Source organism: Anolis sagrei, chromosome 1 (assembly GCF_037176765.1).
Source record: "Anolis sagrei isolate rAnoSag1 chromosome 1, rAnoSag1.mat, whole genome shotgun sequence".
In the NCBI taxonomy this organism is placed as follows: domain Eukaryota; kingdom Metazoa; phylum Chordata; class Lepidosauria; order Squamata; family Dactyloidae; genus Anolis; species Anolis sagrei.
The window spans coordinates 144,731,796-144,755,266 of NC_090021.1; the positions used below are offsets into that span (position 1 = coordinate 144,731,796).

General features: G+C 44.2%; 1 protein-coding gene across 1 annotated transcript in view; it reads left to right on the forward strand.

The window, feature by feature from the left end:
- Positions 1-1,512: 1,512 nt before the first annotated feature.
- JAG1 (jagged canonical Notch ligand 1) overlaps positions 1,513-23,471 on the forward strand; it is a 57,766-nt gene continuing 35,807 nt past the window's right edge. Inside the window, exons 1-2 of the mRNA XM_060785901.2 lie at positions 1,513-2,199; positions 5,150-5,455. Coding sequence (XP_060641884.2) covers positions 2,122-2,199; positions 5,150-5,455 — 384 coding nt within the window. The 5' untranslated portion in view covers positions 1,513-2,121. The remainder of the gene's footprint in view (positions 2,200-5,149; positions 5,456-23,471) is intronic.

The following is a 23,471-nucleotide window of genomic DNA, read 5'->3' on the forward strand; positions in this document are numbered from 1 at the left end:
GCAGGCATCCTCAGAGGTTGTGCTGTGTGGTCACGTTTCAGAAGCATTCTCTTCTGACCTTTCGCCTGCGTCTATGGCAGGCACCCCCAGATGTTGTGCTGTCTGGCCACGTTCCAGAAGCATTTTCTCCTGACGTTTCGCCTGTATCTATGGCAGGCACCCTCAGAGGTTGCACTGTCTGGCCACGTTCCAGAAGCATTCTCTCCTGACGTTTCGCCTGCATCTATGGCAGGCACCCACAGAGGTTGCACTGTCTGGCCACGTTCCAGAAGCATTCTCTCCTGACGTTTCGCCTGCATTTATAGCAGGCATCCTCAGAGGTTGTGCTGTGTGGCCACGTTCCAGAAGCAATCTCTCCTGACGTTTCGCCTGCATTTATAGCCGGCACCCTCAGAGGTTGTGCTGTGTGGCCACATTCCAGAAGCAATCTCTCCTGACGTTTCGCCTGCATTTATAGCAGGCACCCTCAGAGGTTGTGCTGTGTGGCCCCGTTCCAGAAGCATTCTCTCCTGACGTTTCGCCTGTATCTATGGCAGGCACCCTCAGAATATGTGAGGTCTGTTGGAAACAACCTCTGAGGATGCTTGCCACAGATGCAGGCGAAACGTCAGGAGAAAATGCGTCTGGAACATGGCCAGACAGACCGGAGAACACACAACAACCCAATGTGACATTATTATCATATTATTGTTATTATTTGACTGACACAAAACCACAGTATGTCACAGCAAACGAGATCTGTATGCTGGATGTCGTATTGTTATTATTATTATTATTATATTATTTATTTATTTGAAACACAACAAGATGAATCCACAGCAGACACTCTGCTGGCTGTTGTATTGGATCACACGTTGGACACTTCCCAAATGTCTAGGACTGTGTTGTGTATCGGCGAGTAATGCGTGCAGATGGTAGATGGTAATCTTGTCAGTGCTGATTGTGTTTAAGTGCAGGCCAAGGTCTTTAGGCACTGCACCCAGTGTGCCGATCAACACTGGGACTACCTTGACTAGCTTTGCAGTTCGGTCTTGAAATCTTCGTATCGTGTCATTATTATTAATAATAATATAATTATTAATTATTATTATTATTAATTATTATTAATTATTAATATTAATTATTAATAATTAATAATAATTATTAATAATAATAATTAATAATATTAATAATATTATTAATTATTTATTATTATTATTATTATTATTATTATTATTATTATTTACACATATGCTCAACATGGCCATACAGCTCGGGAAACACACCCCAAAACCCAGTGACTCCTGCCACCAAAGCCTCCGACAACACAATGTCACATCCTCAACTCCCTGCGGTGTTTCTGCGGGGAAAGAGCGCCTGGGAGGGTTTCCCCGAAGGTTTAAGGGCTCCTATCCCCTTCCATAGGGGTCTCTTTCTGTCATGCATCCTTGCAAAGAAAAGCCTTGGGGGGCCGCCTCTAGGCAAAGGTGCTCCCCCCTCCCCCTCCTCCCCTCCCTCTTAGAGAGGCTCCCCTCTTCCCCCCGCCTCCCTCGGGTAAGCCGAGCGTTCCCTCATGCATATTCATGAGACGCATGCGCCTCCCGCCCTCTTCCCCCTCCTCCCTCCTCCTCTGGCCATGGGCTAACTAACTGAAGGCAGCAGTCAGTTCCGTGGGACTCGCAGAACAGGAGATCGGGTCTACCTTCCTTCTCCGGCCTCTCTTTTTTTTTTTCCCTTCTTCCTCCTCCTCCTCCTTTTCTCCTTTTCTTCCTTTCTTCCTCTCTCTCTCTCCCTCCCCCTCCCCGCCCTCCCGCCCCGTGTTTTTGTTTGCGGTGGTTTTGTTTGCGGGGGCGCCTATGCGCGGAGGCTTGTTTCCCTGCCCGCGGGCTTTGTGTGTGCCCGTCTATGCGCGGGGGGCGAGGGCAGCCGAGGAGCAGGGCTCCCCGCCGCCCGGCCTCGTCCATTGAGAGGAGGGAAGGGGCGCGGGGGCGCGCACGAGGGGCTCCCCACGCATAAAAAGCAGCTCCGCCAAGAAGGCGCACAGACAGGCAGACCCTCCTCCGCGGGAGCAAGGCACCAGGGCGGGGAGCCTCCTCTCTCTCCACTAGCAGGGCTCCGGCCAGCCCGGCTCGACCCAGAGGCATGCCTGCCGCCAAGCGCCCGCCGCTCGCCGACCTCTCCCTCCGGCTCCTCCTCGCCCTCCTCTGCCTGCGAGTCAAGGTAGGTGCGCCTCCGTTGCCCTCCTAGCCAGCTTCCCAAAGCAAGAAAGCCAGCCCAGCGGAGTTGCCGGAAATCCACGCTTCCAAAGCCTCGCTCGGCTCGCTCTTCCAGCGCAACTTTCCGAAGGATTGATTGACGGATTGCTCTTTTATCCGAGGAGGAGTTCTCTTTTCTTTTTAAAGGGATACGCTGGCAAAAGTCTGCCTGGTTCGGGTGCCCTGTATTCCGGGGTTCTCTTCCTTTAAGGCACGACTTTAGTTCTCCCCCACCTTTGCATATCCCTAAACGCCTCTCTCTCTTGAGGCATCGCCCTTTGGATTTAGCTAGCTCTCCTCCATCACAGGATATTCCTGAACTCCTCTCTCTTGAGGTCTACTCTCTCTCTTGAGGCATCGCCCTTTGGATTTAGTTAGTTCTCCTCCAGCTCTGGATATCCCAAAACTCCTCTCTCCTGAGGTATATTCTCTCTCTTGAGGCATCGCCCTTTGGTTTTAGTTAGTTCCCCTCCAGCTCTGGATATCCCTAAACTCCTCTCTCCTGAGGTATAGTCTCTCTCTTGAGGCATCGCCCTTTGGATTTAGTTAGCTCTCCTCCATCTCTGGATATCCCTAAATGCTTCTCTCTCTTGAGGCATCACCCTTTGGTTTTAGTTAGTTCCCCTCCAGCTCTGGATATCCCTAAACTCCTCTCTCCTGAGGTATAGTCTCTCTCTTGAGGCATCGCCCTTTGGTTTTAGTTAGTTCCCCTCCAGCTCTGGATATCCCTAAACTCCTCTCTCCTGAGATATAGTCTCTCTCTTGAGGCATCGCCCTTTGGATTTAGTTGGTTCTTCTCCATCACAGGATATCCCTAAATGCTTCTCTCTCTTGAGGCATCACCCTTTGGATTTAGTTAGTTCTCCTCCAGCTCTGGATATCCCTAAACTCCTCTCTCCTGAGGTATAGTCTCTCTCTTGAGGCATCGTCCTTTGGATTTAGTCAGCTCTCCTCCATCACAGGATATCCCTAAACGCCTGGGATTTAGTTAGTTTTCCTCCAGCTCTGGATATTCTTAAACTCCTCTCTCTTGAGGTATACTCTCTCTCTTGAGGCATCCCCCTTTGGATTTAGTTAGTTCTTCTCCATCACAGGATATTCCTAAACGCCTCTCTCTCTTGAGGCATCGCTCTTTGGATTTAGTTAGTTTTCCTCCAGCTCTCTCCTGAGGTATACTCTCTCTCTTGAGGCATGGGCTCACTCTACACTGCTCTATATCCCAGGATCGTATACCTAGATTATCTGCTTTGAACTGGATTATATGAGTCTCCACTCTCTCTCTTGAGGCATGGTCCTTTGGATTTAGTTAGTTTTCATCCAGCTATGGATATCCCTAAACTCCTCTCTCCTGAAGTATAGTCTCTCTCTTGAGGCATCTTCCTTTGGATTTAGTTAGTTCTTCTCCATCACAGGAGATCCCTAAATGCTTCTCTCTCTTCAGGCATGGTGTCTCTCTTTGGATTTAGTTAGTTTTCCTCCAGCTCTGGATATCCCTAAACTCCTCTCCCTTGAGGTATAGTCTCTCTCCTGAGGCATGGTCAATTGGATTTAGTTCTCCTCCAGCTCAGAATATCCCTACATGCCTCTCTCTCTTGAGGCATGGTCCTTTGGATTTAGTTAGTTCTCCTTCATCACAAGATATCCCTAAATGCCTCTCTCTCTTGAGGCATGGGCTCATTCTACACTGCTCTATATCACATGATCTTATACCCAGATTACCTGCTTTGAACTGGATTATATGAGTCTCCACTATCAGATAACTTGGGATGAGATCCTGGGATATAGGGGCAGTGTGGAAAGGGCCGTGATCTCTCTCTTGAGGCATGGTCTCTCTCTTGAGGCATCGTCCTTTGGGTTTAGTTAGTTCTCCTCCAGCTCAGAATATTTCCAAATTCCTCTCTCTTGAGGCATGTCTCTCTCTTTGGATTTAGTTAGTTTTCCTCCAGCTCTGGATATCTGTAAATTCCTCTCTCTTGAGGTATAGTCTCTCTCTTGAGGCATTCTGAATTCTCCTCCAGCTCAGAATATCCCTGCACGCCTCTCTCTCTTGAAGCATGGCTCTTTGGATCTTGTTAGTTCTCCACCCCAGAACATCCCCCAATTCCTCTCTCTTGAGGCAGGGGCCCCTTCTACAGTGCCCTATATCTGCTTTAAACTGGATCATGTGAGTCTCCATTGCCAGATAATGTGGGATGAGAAAATAACCTGGTATGAGATCCTGGAATGTAAGGGTGGCGTGGAAAGGGCCACGGTCTCTCTCTTGAGGCATGGTCTTTTGCATTTAGTTAGTTTTTCCCCAGCACAAGATATCCCCAATTCATCTATCTTGAGGCATAAGCCCCTTCCACACTGCCCTATATTTGCTTTAAACTGGATTATATGAGTCTCCACTGCTAGATAATCTGGTATGGGATCCTAGAACATAGAGACAGTGTGGAAAGAGCCATGGTTTGTTTTTTGAAGCATGGTCTCTCTTGAGGCATGGTCATTTGGTCATTTCACCAACTGCAACATTCACACCTGCCTCAAGCAGACAAGAGGTCTTTCTCACACCCTGGACATCCCACAGGTATATAAAGCTCACTTGCCTAGTTTCCAACAGACCTCACAACCTCTGAGGATGCCTAACATCCATGTGGGTGAAATGTCAGGAGACAATGCTTCTGGAACATGGCTATACAGCCCAGCTTAGACTATCCCCAGATTCCTCTCTTATAAAGAAGTCATCTATTTTAGTGAGGCTCGCTTTTCAGTTCTTTCATGTACTCTCCCCCCCCCCCCCTTTACCTGTTGGATCAGGGAATAATGGAATAGCGCTCTCTCTCTTTCTCTGCCCTCCAATGTATGAAGCATGTGCTGATACTTGTTCCTCTCTCTCTTTCTCTTTTGGGGGGCATTAAAAAACAAACCAACAGGTGACTCTGACATCAGGCCAGTTTGAGTTTGAGATCATCTCCATGCAAAATGTCAATGGCGAGCTGCAGAATGGGAATTGCTGCGACGGGACCCGCAACTCCGCCGACCGAAAATGCACCCGAGACGAGTGTGACACTTATTTCAAAGTTTGCCTGAAGGAGTACCAGTCCCGGGTCACCTCTGGGGGCCCCTGCAGCTTTGGATCTGGAACGACCCCCGTCGTGGGAGGGAATACCTTCAATTTGAAATACAGTCGGAATAACGAACGGAACCGGATCGTTCTCCCTTTCAGTTTTGCCTGGCCGGTGAGTGAAAATGTGCTCAGGCATGTCTTGTTGGACCTCTGTGCATGTGTGTGTGTATGTGTGCGCATGTGCTTTCCCATGGCATAAATTGGCTGCCTTGAGTGTTCGTGGTGAAGCGCTTGGCTTCTCTCTCCAGCCCCAAAGAGCAAGGATTTGGCAAGAAGGGGGACTTCATGAACTTTGGCAGGCTGGTGACTGGCTCCTGCCGATCTCTAGCTTAGGGATGGCTGCAAAGCCCTGAAGTGAGTTGGGCAAACCTCCCAGTGTGCCCATGTGTGTGTGTCTCCTCAGAAGCAGGTTGCAAGCCCTCTTAAGATGCAAAAGGTCACAAGTTCACCTGTTTTGTATTTCTTTTGCGTCGCAATTAGTTGTGATTCCCTGAGCAAAAGGAAGAGGAAAAAAGGAGGGGCAGGCAATGCCTTATGTGATCCCTGGGTGAAAATATTGCTTAACAGAAAAGCGGAGGTGGAGGGAGCCCTATTGATGCAGCCTGGTGTTCACTCCGGGGGAGCCACTCAGTGCCAGAGTCTCTGAGAACCCCTTTCATGCATTTCTCAAGCCACTGGGAACTAAATCAAGACAAGAGAGGATGCTTGGCTCTGCGCCTTGTTGATTTGCCATTCCACCCACTGCCGCCTCCTTGTTATGGTAGAGGTTTCAAGGGAATGGGAAGAAATGGGTTGTATTTTGCTGGCCTTGGCTAAGACACCTGCCCTGTGAAAGGTTTAATCCTTACTATTGTTGACTTTGAGGTTAGGCCCTGGAGAGTTGTAGACCTTCCAGTATGTTGTGCATCCTTGAGTTTGCATGTTCCTGTCTTTGTTTTTGGATTTGGGGTTATTTATCTCTGGAATGGAATGGGATGGGGGAGTTGTTTGCAGTAAAGCTGGGATGGGTTGTCTGTTTGGCGGCCTTCTACATCCTGGCCAGACATGCGGAAGACATCGACTCTCCCTGTGAAGGGTGTGGAGCAGGTCCTAGTGGTGAGGATGGACATTATCTGACTCCTTTGAACCAATATGAGAGATGAGGCATCCTCTTTGTGTTTGGAAAAAAAGAGGCATTCCATACCCACTTTGTTCATCTCCTGGAGGAGACGCAACTGTTGGCCCAAAACACAAGGCAGCGTTTTCTTATTGGCTTCTATTACTGAAGTGGAAAAGATCCAGTGGGAGGGACTTCAAAGTCCTGCCTCGCTTTCCTTGTGTGCTCCCTTTCTCTCTCCCAGCAGTTCAAAGCAGAATCACCAATGCCAATCCATGTGCTCTCCTACTGCCTCCTATCTGCCTGTGTTGCGAATGTCAGCTCATTGTCCTTTCTCTCTCTCTCTCTCTTTCTTTCTTTGACTCCCCCTCCCTCTTTTTCAAGGGTGAAACCAAGTGCATGTATCTCAGGAGATAGCCTTCCAGAGTTCAGTAGTGGATTCCACAAAAGTTTCTCTGTTTGGCCCTCTGGAAACTTTGAAAAGAGATAAAACTGTTATCAAATATGCCATCAAAGGCACATTTAAAACAATGTTTCGGGGGAGAAGATGAGTGCTATTTGAAGTCCTGCCAGCAACTGTCATATATCTTGAAGGATTCAGATGCTCCCCCCTAATTTTCCCCCCTTTGAGGGGCGGGACCTTCTAGAACAATTTTTGGCATATAAATCTTTCTTGTCTGTCATGAATCTGATTATTCCTACATAATCAGAAATGATTTGGGTTTCTGTGATGTCAAGAGCAGTTGGGATGTTACCTTGTATTTATTTGAGTATTGCTGCAATCTTGTGTCTGCACATTTCGTAGTACAATCCCATGGATGACTTCTTGGAAGTAAGACCCGCTGAATTATTGCAACTTACTTCTAAGTAAGTGGGATAGAATTGCTGCCTGAACTTGGGGCCTGAGATTCTTGGTTATATGGCTGTGTGGAAGGGCCCTGAGTCCACATTGCTCTATAACCCAGTTCAATGTGGATTTTATATTGTTGTGTCAAAGGGGCATTGTATTTGTTCTTGGGGCTGAGATTTTATCTATCCATACTTAACTGAGGAATACAGTTTGGGTGAGCATTTCTCTTGAAGTGAGACTCAGGGCCTTTCCACACAGCCCTATATCCCAGAATTTCAAGGAAAAATATCCCACATTATCTGAGTGTGGACTCGGATAGCCCAATGTATTGTCAAAGGCTTTCATGGCCAGAATCACTGGGTTGTTGTAGGTTTTTTCGGGCTATATGGCCATGTTCTAGAGGCATTCTTTCCTAGGAGAGAATGTCTCTAGAACAGTGGTTCTTGACCTGTGGGTCCCCAGATGTTTTGGCCTTCAAGTCCCACACTGCCATCTATCTCATTTAAAAGCAGATAATGTGGGATTATATTCAGATGTGTGGAAGGAGCTGCAGTTCAAAGCAAATAATGTGGGATTTTATTAGGGTGTGAAAAGGGGATTTGGCCGCACACCTCACTGAATACAATGGGCTAGTTTAGGAAGATATCATTGTAGAAGTGGCTTACAAAATAAATTAAAAATTCTGCATCTCATGTGCTCCTTTCTCTATCCTTCCCTGGGAGGGAAAATCTTCTTTAGTATGACTTTGCTATGTTTTGGGGATTAGTATACCTTTTTGGGGAGGGAAGGATATTAGAGGCCAAGATGAAGTACTTTGGCCACATCATGAGAAGTCAGGAAAGCTTACAGAAGACAATTACGCTGGGGAAAATGGAAGGAAAAAGGAAGAGAGGCCATCCAAGGGAAAGATGGATGGATGGTATCCTTGAAATGACTGGCTTGACTCTGAAGGAGCTGGGGGTGGTGACGGCCGACAGGGAGCTCTGGCATGGGCTGCTCCATGAGGTCACGAAGAGTCGGAAGCGACTGAACGAATAAACAACAACATACCTCTTACCATAACAAAACAATGTCATTGTCCAGCATAGTAACAGTTTATCAATCCAGTTAAAAATAAGCAAATGGGTTTTTGCATATGCAAATCAGCATTGCTGGTGCTTTGTTGTTATTGTGTGCCTTCCAAGTGGTCTCTGGCTTGTGCTGACTTTCTGCAAGTTTTCTCCAGAGGAGGTTTGCCATTGACGTTCTCTTAGGCTGAGAGAGTAGACTTGCCCAAGGTTTCCATGGCTGAGTAGGAATTTAATCCCTGATCTCCCAGGGCCTTCCCCATAGCTGAATAAAATCCCACATTATCTGATTTGAACTGGGATATATGGCAGTGTGGACTCAGATATTCCAGTTCAAAGCAGATATTTTGGGTTTTTCTGCCTTGATATTCTGGTGGCCCTTCCAGACAGGCCCTATATCACAGGATCCAATCCCAGGTTTTCTGTTTATCCTAGATTGTCTGGCAGTGGAGACTCATATAATCCAGTATATGGCCTGTCTGAAAGGGTCCTGGGTTATACGGTTGTCTGGAAGAGCCCCCAGAGTCCTAGGGTGCATCTACACTGTGTAATTAATCTTATGGAATCATAGCATTGAGCCCTGCTACCTCTCTAATGGCCACATGGGGTATATAAGGTAAGGCAGTCCCTTGTGGAAAGTGAGTGTGCCTTGTTAGTTAGATATGAGTAAGTCCTGTGTTGAGCTCCTTGACAGGCCAGATAACTTCACTGGGTGTGTTTATAAGCTAGCTCCCTGTTGGGAGTGCTTTGATTGTGTAGTCTTGCATGGCTGAGGATTAGACTGAGAGCCCTTCAACACAGTTGAATAAAATCCCACATTTTCTGCTTTGAACTGGAATACATGATAGTGTGGACTCAGATAACCCAGTTCAAAGCAGATATTGAGGGATTTTCTGCCTTGATATTCTAGGTTATATGACTGTGTGGAAGGGCCCTGTGTTATCTGAATCCACACTGCCATATAACCCAGTTAAAAGCAGATAACATGAGATTTTATTCAGCTGTGTGGAAGGAGCCTGGATGACCCTTGTGGTCTCTTCCAACTCTGTGATTCACTCTTATGTTCCTCAGCTGTAACATTGAACACCTGATTCTGTGATGGAGTGGTGAGGTGAATTAAACAACACCACAATATGATTGGTGACTTAAAGTTGGCACAACACATCTTCAAGAAGGTCTCTGCTTCAATTAGAGACAACCTTTCACTTTTAAAGGACTTTATGGTGCCTCAAGGAGCTTTCCCCCGCCCAGGAAAATTACTTGGCTGACCACACCTCCTTATGTGCTGTAGCTCTCTCCTCCTGTTGCCAAGTCTTTCTTTTGAGCAAGCATTGCTGTCTGAGAAGATGGGCCACCACTGCTTGTTCATCATTAGCCCAGTCATTTCTGTAGGTAGCTAGGTAGCTGCACAGTTCACACAGTTTTGAAGTTTGAATTGGGCTGTTGTTGCAGAAAGGGTCTGACTCGGGGCCCTTCCACACAGCTGAATGACCCAGAATATCAAGGCAGGAAATCCCACAATATCTGCTTTGAACCTGGATAATCTGGGACCCTTTCCACTCAGCTGAATAAGATCTCACATTATCTGCTTTAAACTGGAATATATGGCAGTATGGACTCAGATAACCTAGTTCAAAGCATGTATTGTGGGATTTTCTGCCTTGATATACTGGGTTGCACAGCCCTATATCCCAGAATATCAAGGCAGAGAATCCCACATTATTTGAGTGTGGACTTAGGGCCCTTCCAAGCAACGCTATATCCCAGAATATCAAGGCACAGAATCCCACATTATCTGAGTGTGGACTTAGGGCTCTTCCACACAGCCCTATGTCCCAGAATATCAAGGCAGGGAATCCCACATTATCTGAGTGTGGACTCAGATAATCCAGTTCAAAGCAGATAATATGGGGTTTTATTCAGCTGTGTGGAAGGGGCCTCAGGTTGCTTCTAGGCACATTAACTTGTTTTTTTATATATATGGATAGGCTTCAGCTGGCAAATTGAGAAGCCCTTTTAAAAGATCCTAGAAGCTAGCAACTGATAGAGGGCCCATCCACATAGCCCTATATCCCAGAATATCTGCTTTGAACTGGGGTTCCTTCGACATAGCTGAACAAAATCCCACATTATCAGCTTTTAATTGGGATATATGCCAGTGTGGACTCAGATAACCCAGTTCAGAGCATATTCTGCCTTGATATTCTGGGTTATATGGCTATGTGGAAGGGCCCTGAGTCTACACTGCCATATATTCAGGTTCAAAGCAGATAATGTGAGATTTTCTACCTTGATATTCTGGGTTGTATGGCTATGTGGAAGGGCCCTGAGTCTACACTGCCATATATCCACGTTCAAAGCAGATAATGTGGGATTTTCTGCCTTGATATTCTGGGTTATATGACTGTGTGGAAGGGCCCTGAGATTTACTCCCATCTTCTATTGCAACCATTTATACTTAAGTCTGAATACCCATGACATCACTTTCTGTAATCTTGAAGCAGGCTGTCTATAATTTGGAACAAGCCTGTTTTAAGAAATGCCTTGCATCTGTTTCTCCAAAAGCTCTTTTCCCATTGAACCTCAAATAGTTTTAACTCAATCCTTTTGGATGAACACATTTTTCTCTGCTTCTCCTCCCCAACACCAAAACAAAACAAATCCCATTGCAGAATAAAACATGCACTCTCTCCTCCTATATAAAATATATAAATGGTTAGCTTTGGTTGTTCAAAAAAATAGGAGGAACTTGGTTTGGCTATGGAGTTTGGTTGTTAAACCTCCCCACCGCCTGCTCTGGATTTTGATGTAACCCTTGTGAGTAATGGCTGAGAGATGGAGGGCCATAAATTTTCCTTTTAAGAGATTGGAGGTTTGAATAGGTTGCTAGGAAACAGGGCAGCGGACCAAGCGGAGCAAAAATAAAGGAGGCATCCAGAGGGCCGCACCTGCAGCAACAACAGCTAAAATGATACAGAGGGGAAGCCAGTTGTGTACCGAGAAAGCATGGCCAACAGCTGACAGGTATCCTCTATATCATCGTAAAATCCAGTGTAAAAGTCTTGCTCCATAAACTGAAGTGATCCCTCACTTTTATTTGTTCGTGTGTGCATAGCGCCGCCCTGTTATTTGGGAACTGGCTGCACGTGGATCAATCCGTCATCTGTTTTGACACCCTGAAATGGGTGAGCTGCCTTATTTCACCGAAGTCAGACCACTGTATTTATTCAATGATTGAAGGTGTTTAGAGCAAAGTTGGCAACTTTTCCAGTGCACGTTACTCAGGCTTAAGGTGGTTTCTCTTTCCTTGAGGAGTTTACAAGAACAGATTGCAAGGCACCCTAACTTAGGGGCTCAGTGTATTTAGCTTGCTGGACACCTAATCTATATAAATAAAAATGTAATGTTCATTTGTGGGATTAACATAATTAAAAAACTGCTGGACGAATTGCTGCCAAATTTGGCCACAAGACACGTACTAACCCAAGGAGTGACCATCACTCAAAAATTGATTTTGTCATTTGGGAGTTGTAGTTGCTGGGATTTATAGTTAACCTACAATCAAAGAGCATTCTAACTCTACCAACGATGGAATTGTTGCACACAGTGGCACGCAGGACTCCCATGACCAACAGAAAACACTAGAAGGGTTTGGTGGGCATTGACCTTGAGTTCACCTACATCCAGAGAGCACTGTGGACCCAAACAGTGATGGATCTGAACAAAACTTGGCACAAATATTCCATATGCCCAAATATGAACACAGATGGAGTTTGGGGAAAATAGACCTTTACATTTGGGAGTTGTAATTACTGGGATTTATAGTTCACCTACAGTAAAAGAGCATTCCGAATTCCACCAATGATGGAATTGAACCAAATGTGGCAAACAAAACTCCCATGACCAAAATAAAATACTGGAAGGGTTTGGTGGGCATTGACCTTGAGTTTTGGCGTTATAGTTTACCTACACCCAGAGAGCACTGTAAACTCAAGCAATTATAGATCTGGACCAAACTTGGCACGAATATTCCTCACTACCTCTGAGGATGTTTGCCATAGATGCAGGCGAAACGTCAGGAGAAAATGCCTCTAGAACATGGCCATATAACCTGGAAAAACCTACAACAACCCAGTGATTCCAGCCATGAAAGCCTTCGATAATACAATATTCCATATGCCCAAATATGAACACAGATGGAGTTTAGGGGAAATAGATCTTGACATTTGGGAGTTGTAGTTATTGGGATTTATAGTTCACCTACAATCAAAGAACATTCTGAACCCCACTAATGACAGAATTGGAGCAAACCTCCCACACAGAACCCCCATGACTAACAGAAAATACTTAAGGCCATCCAGTCCAACTCCCTTTACCAGGGCAAGAAAAGGGATTCAAAGCCCTCCTGACAAAGAGCCATCCAGCCATAGATAGATAGATAGATAGATAGATAGATAGATAGATAGATAGATATGATTCACACACATACAGATATAGTATCATAGATTTGAAACCCTAAAGAAGGACGATTATATGTTGCATGTTCCAGAGTAGGCAAACCAGACAATCTCCACATCAACACTGACAAGAAACAGCAAGGAATACTGTTTACTCACAAGACATTACATATATTAGAAACCAACACTTTCTCATTACTTTATTTTCCAGATCTCCAGACCGGGCCACAGCAATGCCTGGCAGGGGACAGCTAGTGAAATGATAAAAATGCCTCAATTGCTCTGCTGCAAATTATAAATAATACAAGTTTCAAATTTCACCCTTGGGCTAAGAGAGCCTTAAGAGCACCTCGCTCCTTAGCTGGTTCTGTTTCTTTTCCAAACGATTCTCCAGAGGGATTTGTTGCTAAGACTTATTTTGTTCTTGGATCTGCAGTGGAGGAAAACCAAAATCTTGCTGAGTTATGCTAGGCTTTTCTTTGGAGGCAGCCCTTCCCAAAAGCCCTTTTGTCTGCGGTATCGAAGGGTCTCTGACCCCAGGAAGGCGGGTGGGTGGGTGCGATCCGATTATCCTTGAGCCTGTGAATGCTCTCCCATTCGGGCTTTGCAAGACTGGTCACTCAAATTAACTTCTGAGAGGAAAACTTGTGGCACTAAGCATTGAATTCATGGTGTCATGAAAGCCAGCATTTGGGAAGAGAACTGAGCGCATTGTGGGAAAGGTTGTGCAATGGGAACATGCTAATGGTATTTTTAATGAGAGAGAAGAAACCACACTGGAGCAGATAATTGTTTGCATTAAGTGTTTGAAAAGTAACCAACTCTCCCAGTGTTGGGTTGCAGTTCATTGGGTGAGGCTAGTAATCCAAAGTGCATATACTTTTGTCATCTGACTCTGATACTGGTTTGAAATGAGGCATGTGAATCTCCTAAACTGGTTCTGGCTTTTTAAAAAAATTCCTTCTTCCAACAATTCTGGTGCAGGGAAATTAAAAGACCTAACTGCCCAATGTTGTCAAGGCTTCATTGAAAAGACAAACTTCTGCATTTAATGCTCTCTCTTAGGATGTGTTCTACATAGGATGGGATTTGGGGGCAAACTCTGGATTTCCTTTTCTTGTTGTTATTTTGGGTCCCTTTCATACAGCCATATAACTCAGAATCTCAAAACAGATAATCCACTATATCTGCTTTGAACCGAATTATCTGTGGGCCCTTCCACATATCCATATAACCCAGAATATCAAGGTAGAAAATCCCACAATATCTGCTTCGAAGTGGGATTCAGATATTCCAGTTCAAAGCAGATATTGTGAGTTATCCTGCAATATATTCTGGGTTATATGGCAGTGTGGAAGGGCCCTGAGTCCACACTGCCATATAATCCAGTTCAATGTGGATTTTATATAGCTGTGTCAAAGGGGCATTGTATTTGTTCTTGGGGCTGATATTTTATCTATCCATACTTAATTGAGGAATACAGTTTGAGTGAGCATTTCTCTTGAAGTGAGACTCGGAGCCCTTCCAGCCCTAAATCCCAGAATATCAAGGAAGAAAATCCCACATTATTTGAGTGTGGACTCAGATAGCCCAGTTCAAATTAGATATTCTGGGATATAGGGTTGTGTGGAAGAGCCCTCAACCTCTCTCAACTTTTATCCCTAGTTGAGTCAACGTATAACCTTTGAAGAAATAAAACATGTGTTTCCAGAGATACTGCTTTGTTCCATAATGCATACAATGTTTTGCTATGTTTATATTGATGTTACAGACATTGAGGGCCTTCCTATGAGTTAAGATGTCATGGGCAGTGGACATGGTGGACTGAGAAGACTTCCAGTGTATTTAGAAGGCTAAGATGGGATATATAGTTTATGGGGTGCTGGGAAAATCCGGTATTATGCTCATAATCCCCCAGTGTACCCTGGAAAGGTTAATGGGGTTCCAGTAAATTTTATCCTGGTTCTCCTACTAACTCTCCCTGGTGGTTTTTTTAAATACTGAATGAGCATGGAGACCTTTTTTTAATGCTTGCTGGGTCCAAACCTGACTTTTTGCTTGGCTGGCTACTAGGTATTCTGTCTATTAACCTTGTCACCCTGTTTTAACTGATGCATTTAATTATCAAAGCTATGCTTTAAACAGGTAGAGAGGCTAAATGCTGAGAATAGTGGGTAATCTTCTTGGTGTGCTGAGGGGTTTAAACTGACCATTGACATCCTGTCCTGCTTTCTGTGTTTCCTTTTGGTACATGAGGGGGATGGGAAAAGACAAGCTGGTAACCAGATAAGAAAAGAGCTCAGGGTTTGGGTTTTGAAAGGTTGCTGAGCCTGCTGAAACCAAACCTCTTTGGAAAGGTCCTCTTCTTCCCCTGATCCCAAACTTCCTTTTGTTGAAAGTATCCCAGTTTGGACATTAGAATAATTCTAGTGCGACCACTCAGACGGAGGCACCGATGGCTAATATTAACCAATAACAATAGTGTGGCCATACTGACGGCAGGGAGGATTACAGAATATAATGGGGGCTATCCAAAAATAATGCTCATACAGGGCAAGCAGCAGGAAGCAGGAGTAGACTCAGCATAGTTTGGCTCCCAGACAAACCATGGACTTGCTCCACACAATGGCAACTTCAGCACATCGGGTATTCACAGGATAGTCATTATTCCACTAGGCTTGCCAGAACAGTGATCAGCTTGGTTTATTAGAGGAAGCACACACACATACACACACTCAGAAGGAGTAAGTACTGTCCTCTCCCGGTCAAGCTTTTCCTCAAATTCCCAAACTCCTCGGAGTGGGAAGAGACAGAAGTTGAGCAGACTGGTTTCTGTGTGCGCTTATTATAACAGGGAACAAGATCTTTGCTCCTTGATGCCCCGAAGGGCAAAGCACATTAACTTAACTTAAAGGAACAACAATGAAGCATAATACTTTTTTTTTTTTACAACTAATCTCTCAGCTTCCCGTGGTGACCTATAGAGGCACTGGTGTCACTGTTTCTGCACATAAGTTCCAGTTTTTCTCGTCTATGCAATACCCTCTTGGGTATAAATGTGAACTCAATAACAGCAGAAGCACAGAATGTTCAGTCATGTGCACATTTGTATATGTGTTTCTGTTCTTGTTCTCAAGAATGGAGGAATACGGAGGGTTGCCAGCTGCATCATGTTTTAACCAACATTGTGATCATTAAGGCTGTTTAGTGCAGGCAATGCAAAATGTTTGGGAGAGTCCTACTTAACCTGCAGTTCAGTTTTGATGGTCACTGTGGGAAAATAAAGCAGGATGCAGCAAAACCATTGGGTTCAGGAGAACGTCATTGACTGAGAGTCTCTCAGACTAGCTCATATTGTCCTGGACCCAGATTCCCATCGGGACTTATAACAACCTTGTAGATCAGGCATGGACAAACTTCAGCTCTCCAGGTGTTTTGGACTTCAACTCCCAGAAACCCAGCCACTTTACTGGCGGTAAGAATTGTGGAAGTCCAAAACACCTAGAGTACCAATGTTTGCTCATGCCTGTTGTAGATCTGCAAGAGGAGAGTGAAAGGTACATGTAGTGCCTTCTTTTTAAAAAGGGATGCTTAAAGAGTTGACATGGGCATTTGATTTCTCAAGTCTCACTCCACTGACTTGGTCTTATCTACCTGAATGAGTAATGGCCCTACTTGTTAAAGACAGAGGAAGCAAGGACTTCCTTCAATTCTCTTGTGTGGCTCTTGAGGGTTGGGTTCAATTGACTGTGGTTTACCCTAGCTTCTTGGGCCTTGCAAGAAACATGAGCAAAGTCAACATTGGCACTCTCTGCTGGACTTGTCAATTAACTGATTTTTGCACCTAGCCCTGCCATTTCTCTCCTCCCTGTGAGATAGCAGTGTGTGCATATAGGGCGTCCTCCCTTGAGGCAGCCTTTGAGGAAAATCTTGTCCCATGGCAGCTACCCAATCTATAGCTTTGCTCCACCAAAGTGGTGTGCGTGCTGGGAAAGCCAGTCCAATCTTTCTCCCACAAATGCCATTAAGAAGTGTGAACATCTTCCATGCTTTTGTGATTTATTCATCTAGAACATTCATTCAGGCACAAAGACTTTTAGAGCAGTGTAAAACTTGATAATTTGACAGTTCCTTATTGTTGGGCAATTAATTACAAGACAGAAGTGGCTGCCACACTTTTCTGTTTTTCTGAAGTTTGGAAAAGTGAAGTTGTTATTGACTGCAGCATAAGTATACTTTTCCCTTCTCCCGGACATACTATTGGTATGAGGTTTACAAGACCTGAGAACTGCTACTCTGAAACAAGAAAAAAAAACTACTATCCCTATTTCCTCAAGGAAAAAAAGTGCATCTCTGTCCAATAGAGATATCTTGTTTCCCTCCAGTTATGTTGTTGTTCTCTGACCCATTTTCAGCTGTCCAGTGTTGGATCCCAATCTAATCAGGAATCCTTCACAGTTTGAAAATATTACTCTTTTGTATTGTCGAAGGCTTTCATGGCTGGAATCACTGGGTTGTTGTAGGTTTTTTTGGGCTATATGGCCATGTTCTAGAGGAATTCTCTCCTGATGTTTCGCCTGCATCTATGGCAAGCATCTCTAGAGGTAGTGACCTCACTACCTCTGAGGATACTTGCCATAGATGCAGGCGAAACGTCAGGAGAGAATGCCTCTAGAACATGGCCATATAGCCCAAAAGAAACCTACAACAACCCATTACCCTTTTGGACTACAGGTCCACTGACTATTCTGGCTGGAATTTTCTTGGAGTTGTGGTCAAAAAATGAAACTGTTCCAAAGCTCTTTCTACAGATTTTGAAAAAAAGGAGGAGAAATTCCATCTGATCTTGGAAGCAAAGTAGGATTGGGTCTGGTTAGTAGTTGGATAGCAGAGTCTTAAGGGATATCAAGGCTATTTTTCAGAGGAAGGAAGTGGCAAACTATCTCAAAGTATTCTTTCCTTTAAAAAGCTCTATGAAGTTAATGTAGTTGCCATAAATCAACAGTACCCTCTCTCCCACACATATACACAGAGGGTCCTTCCACACAGTTATATAACCCAGAATATCAAGGTAGAAAATCACACAATATCTGCTTTGAACTGGGTTATCTGAGTCCACACTGCCATATATTCCAGTTCAAAGCAGATAATGCGGGATTTTATTCAGCTATCTGGAAGGGGCATGTGAGAGATAAGAAAGTTGGTGTCGCAAGCTATTAAATTTAAAACATGGCTTCTCTTCTTGCAAGAGTTTTGAAAACCGAAATGGGTGGAAAGCTTTGCCAGTATTCTACTGATATATTGCTTTTCAGAATTTGTTGTTGTTAACTGCCATCAAGGCAACTTCAATAACTTAAGAATCACTGCTTTGTGAAAGTTCAGAACCAGGCACTGGCAAGCCTGGGTTGTGGGCGAGCCAGTATTTTAGAGAGCTAGAAAATCAAGCTCTGTTACCTCTTCACGCTGCATCACTCAACATGAGCCAAACTTGAACCCGGGTCCTTCAGATAAGAATCTGAGTCCCAGTAAAAGCATTATGCCTCTTTTTTTTGTGTATGGTGGGGGGACAAAACAAGGGTGAGGTGCGTGGGAATGAGAACCACAGTCAGCCAGAGTCGGATTCAACTCCTTGCTTTTCCCAGGCTTGTGGAATGCAGTCAGGGCCGCAAAGGTATGCACCAATTATAGAAAGGGGGAATGTGTTTCCATAAGATGACTCGACTTGAAAGGGAGGTTTGGTTTCAAATTTGGGGGGGGGGGGGAGTGCTTTAGGCCTATTATCTGTGAATATCCTAAACCTTTTTAGTTTGATATCAGTTCTCATGCCCTTGAATTATTTCTGAGTTAACTCACAGGCTTTTTTCTCAAAATGGGTCACTGCATAACTTAGCTTGCCTTGGCTGCAGTGGGAAAGACAATGCAGTTATTTTTTGGAAACATTATATACTGCAATTCTCTCAACCACCATTAAAAACTGTACCTTGTCTACATCCATTTATTATTATTTATTTATTTACAGTATTTATATTATTCCCTTCTCACCCGGCAGGGGACTCAGGGTGGATTGCAAGGCAGAAAATCACACAATATCTGCTTTGAACTGGTTATCTAAGTCCACCCTTCCATACATGGCCAACATTCAATGCCATAGACACACTACAGATATAGACAGACACACAGAGGCTATTTAACATTCCAACTTTTTCATGAGGATATTCTGGCCACCAGGGGAGCTGTCGCTTCACCGTCCATTTGTGACACTGATGAAGTACTTCCTCATTCTTTGCATATTTGCTGCAGTTTTTTATGGCGTCATAAATTAGCCTCCCTGCATAAGCGGTACCTAAATTTCCTACTTGACAGATGCAACTGTCTTTCGGGCTGCAAAGGTCAACAGCAAGCTACACAAATTGGTCGGAAGCTCACTCCGACCTGGGCTGGCTTCAAACTCATGAACTTTTTGGTCAGTAGTGATCTTAATGCAGCTGACTCCCAGCCAGCTGTGCCTCAGTCCAGATGCTTCAAATCTTGGGGCACAAGGGAAAGACTTGTGGTCCTCCCAATGTTCCTAGATTACCACCCAATTCAGTTATCGCCATTGCAACCATTGTCAAGGATCAATGAGAATTGTAGTCCAACATCTGCAGAGTTGTCACTTAACCACCCCTGTCCTTATGCCATCGAATCCATCACATACTTAAAAGTTCTGTAAATGTTTGTTTTCCTCCATGTGTACAAGTGTATAGGGGAGCATATTCAACAATCCATGTTCCTGAAAACTGATTTTTTTTTTTTACAGAGGGAGGGGTTGCACAATTTTTTCACCATGTTTTGCATCTTTAACCTTGAGTATACTGTCACTGAGGTAGTTTTTCACTGTTATCCCAACTATGACTACACGGGCTGTTTGCCTTAGAAGGGACTCTTCTTAAGCTCGATTGCATGACCTCACCAGAAGAGAAATGTGGTGCCCAAGTGGCATTCCAGAGAAAGGCTACAGCTGAGTTGCTTGGACATAGTGTAGTAGATGCAGTGGTGATGGGGAATTAAATGGTACTGCTGGAATAGCATGGTGTTTTTTGTCATCGCATTTTGTTCTCAGACCAGAGCAGCTTATTGGTCACCTGTTGTTGCTTGATCCAGAGAAGCCTTGCTCAATTGCTAGTGAATCATGTGGTCAGTTTTGTTAGCCATCCTGGCTTTTTTATCTGATGTCAGTTGCAAGTCTACTTCTCCTTGTGCTTGGACTCAAATCACTTTATGCTGCAGTTGTGGATTCCTGCCATGAAAGAGTCTTCTAACAGGAAGAACAATATCAAAGGGAAACATCTTTCTGGTTTTTCCCCAGATACCACGTTCCTTTTGTGGATAGTATTCGAATGGTAGACCATTAAAACCACAAGAGGCTCTACCTGCAGCCTGAACTGGTGCTTCTCAGACAACAGGTTGACGTCCTTAGTGAGACCTATCCAATCAGCTTAACAGAATGTATTAACTTTGTTTGTTTATTGCATTTGCATGCCACCTGTCTCCCAAGAGTGGGGCTCCTAAAAGTAATCAACTTCAAAACATTCACAATGAAATATAAAACAATTAAAACCACATAAAACAGTACAAAACATTGTGAAAACATATGCAAGTTTTAAAAGATTAATAAAGTATCCTCATTAAAAAATCCCCTCACATGTTAAAAGCCTGCTTGAGCAGAAACATCTTTGCTCATTGTCTATAGCTCATTGTCTCCCATAATAAAGGTTTCCCTTGTGTTTCACATCATATTCCTGGTGTGTGGCACATGTGTGCTTCGCTCTGTGTACTCCCTCCATTCCCATTCTAGAGCTTGCCTTGAGCCCTGGCCTTCTGGTCAAGGTTAAGAGTTGCACCATTTAATTGGGTGTGAGTTTCTCTCCCCTGTCTTAGTAGCCTACTCCTCCCTTGTTGCCTAGTACCTTGGTTTGATGGGCAAAGATTCAAGATGTGGAATTCTTGTGTCTGGTGTATTTATTCAAAGATGTTCAGAGGTCAGACATGGCATGGGAAAAAATTAAGTCTCTGCGCTGTATGCTTGCATTCCTTGGCTATCTTAATTTGTTGATCTATGGAGTGGGATTGATGCGCACCTCTTAACCCGCAAACATCTTAGTGGTGTAGGGCTTTTGAAGCCAAAAAGCTTGGGCGCAAGGAGAGGTTTTCCAGTTCCTCACAGCCTGGGATGGAACAGACAACACAAAGGGCTTTGAGTGCAATGGAGGCTGGGTGTCCCTTTCTTCCCAATTGCAAAGGACTGCTTACAGAGAACTTTCCCTGGGCTAGTTGAGTTGACACCAAACTCTTCAATTTGGGCTGTGGTTAAAGATGCCAAACCAGTCCTGGGATTGCTGATGTGGGCCACTTTCATTGCAAGGCAAAACTGGGATTAGTTGAAATAACCATCCTGGAGAAAGTGCCTTTGCTTGAGCTCGCAGATGTTTGTTTGTTTAAACAAATCAGCCCAACTTGCAAGGACAGCTCTCTACATTGCTGGAACGTAGTCACACAGGTGTGTAGTTACAGTAGCACTTGCCGCAACAACTCTCCCTTTCTTTCTGTTTTCCTTTGCACCCGGGGTGGGACTTGCTAGTAAACAATGCTCCTAAGGAGCAGGAACTGTTGCTATGTGTTAAAACAGAATTATCATCATCTTCTGCTGCTGAGATGATTATGCAAGCCTTCAGTGAAAACATCCTCTTAACTGGAGGTAACATGAGTGACCATAATTGGTGCTTTGTTTTTGAGCCGTATGCTTCCAACTTGCTCCAACATGTTGCGGCTTTCTGGATTGACATAGAGTTGAGTGTTGCTGCAATTAATCCAAGGCGGAAGAGTGCCTTGACAGGTAGAACTGCTTACAAGTTAAGCAGGAATGTATATTTATGCTTTGGCTCTGGCATTGTAAGTTGTGTGTGTGTTCTGGGGAAGGATATGAATATTGTTATTTTTGTTTTAACTATATGTGTTTATCTGAGACTCACCAAAAAGGCCTATACAATGATAGTCATGAAATATGAATACCGTGATGATGATGATGGTGGTGGTGATGATGATGAAGGTTTGGCCACTCATTGCAAGTTGAGGTGCAAGTCTCTACTTGCCCAATGTTGCTTACTTTTCAAAGCATTTTCCCACAGTTATCAGTGAACGAAATTGAATCCTTGTCTGCGTTCAGTATGAAACATATTTAGGCTGCCGTCCAACTCTGTGCCTATTCTTGTTTTAAAAAACCAAACAAACCCTAGAGACTTTTCTTATTCATAGGCTGCATGCTGAGCGAAGTCGTGAGAAATGAATATGCTTTTGACATCTTTTTTTTCTTTTTAAGGCAGCCTTATGCTTGCACCTTGCAGTTGTTTACTTTCCTTTCATGAAAGCTATTTGTTTCTGGTAATGCTTAAATCCCTTGTGCCACCCTTGGCCATAGATTGATAGCCAGTGCTAACATTGTCATTAGGCGCAGTGCAAATCTTATGAATCACAACTTTCTTTTTTCTTGCCCACAATTAAGTGCAACTTCACTCCTCCTACTGGGAGCTACATACTGTATATTTGCCACTGGTTATTGCAATATTTGGCAGACTGTTCATGTTGTGGAATTGTGTGGCTGAGATCAGGCTTGTTGTTTGGGGATGTGTGTGTGCATGCACATCTGTGTGTTTACCAAGTTTTGATCCCTCATGATCATTGCAAAGTTTCTGAACTTTTCAGTCACAAAAAGCTTCATTTAAGAGTTGCAGGACAACTCTTCATTTAAGAGTTGTAGGGCTTTTACAATGAATGGCTGTCTGTGCCTTTGTCTTTTTTCTTCTGGCAAGATTACTCCAGGCTGCTAGTCTGAATGAATTGGGGCCAGAGGGGTGGGGGTGAGTAGCTAGAGACAAAGACTGAAGTATGCTGGCTATACTTTCAGTATAAAGAGATGGTCTGGGTTGACTTGGCACTCTACATTTGGGGCAAAAAGCATCGTGCCATATAGCATTCCTCAATTATTTTGAGGAGGAGTGCCTGTGGATCCTTCTCACAGATTTCACTTTTTTATTTATTAGTAACCTTTATAACCTGCCATTTCACCTGTCCTGCTTTTCATAGTATTTTCATAACAATCCCCTGAGGTTGATTAGAGAGAGAGAGAGAGAGAGAAACTAGCTCATCCAATACACTGGTGATTTGAACTGAATTATCAGTCCAACCACTGCCTTTCTTAAATTTTGAACATATCAAACTCTTTTCTCTTGTTTTTTTGAGAATTGTAGTTTGAAGGTGTGCTGGAAGCAGCTTGTATCTGGAAAAAATGTGAGATCTGTCAATGATGATTTTTATTTATTTATTACCCCTTTCAACTCAAGGTTAGAGCGAAGGTGGTTCAGCTAGAACAGCTGGCATGCTTCCAACCTGAATCCATTTGCCTTGTCCATTGCAATGATTAGTGGAATTTAGGATTCCTTCTTGTGCCGCTTAATGGTCTCATAAGCGTGCAGTAACCACTCGTTCCTTCATTTCTTTCCCCTTATTCCAAGTATCTTGAGATTTGCAAGGTGAGGTGCGGCAGGGGGGGGGGGGGGGAGTAATGAGTTCCCTTTTTCCTTTTTAAACCTCCTTTATGCATTTCTCTCCCTCTTCCATAC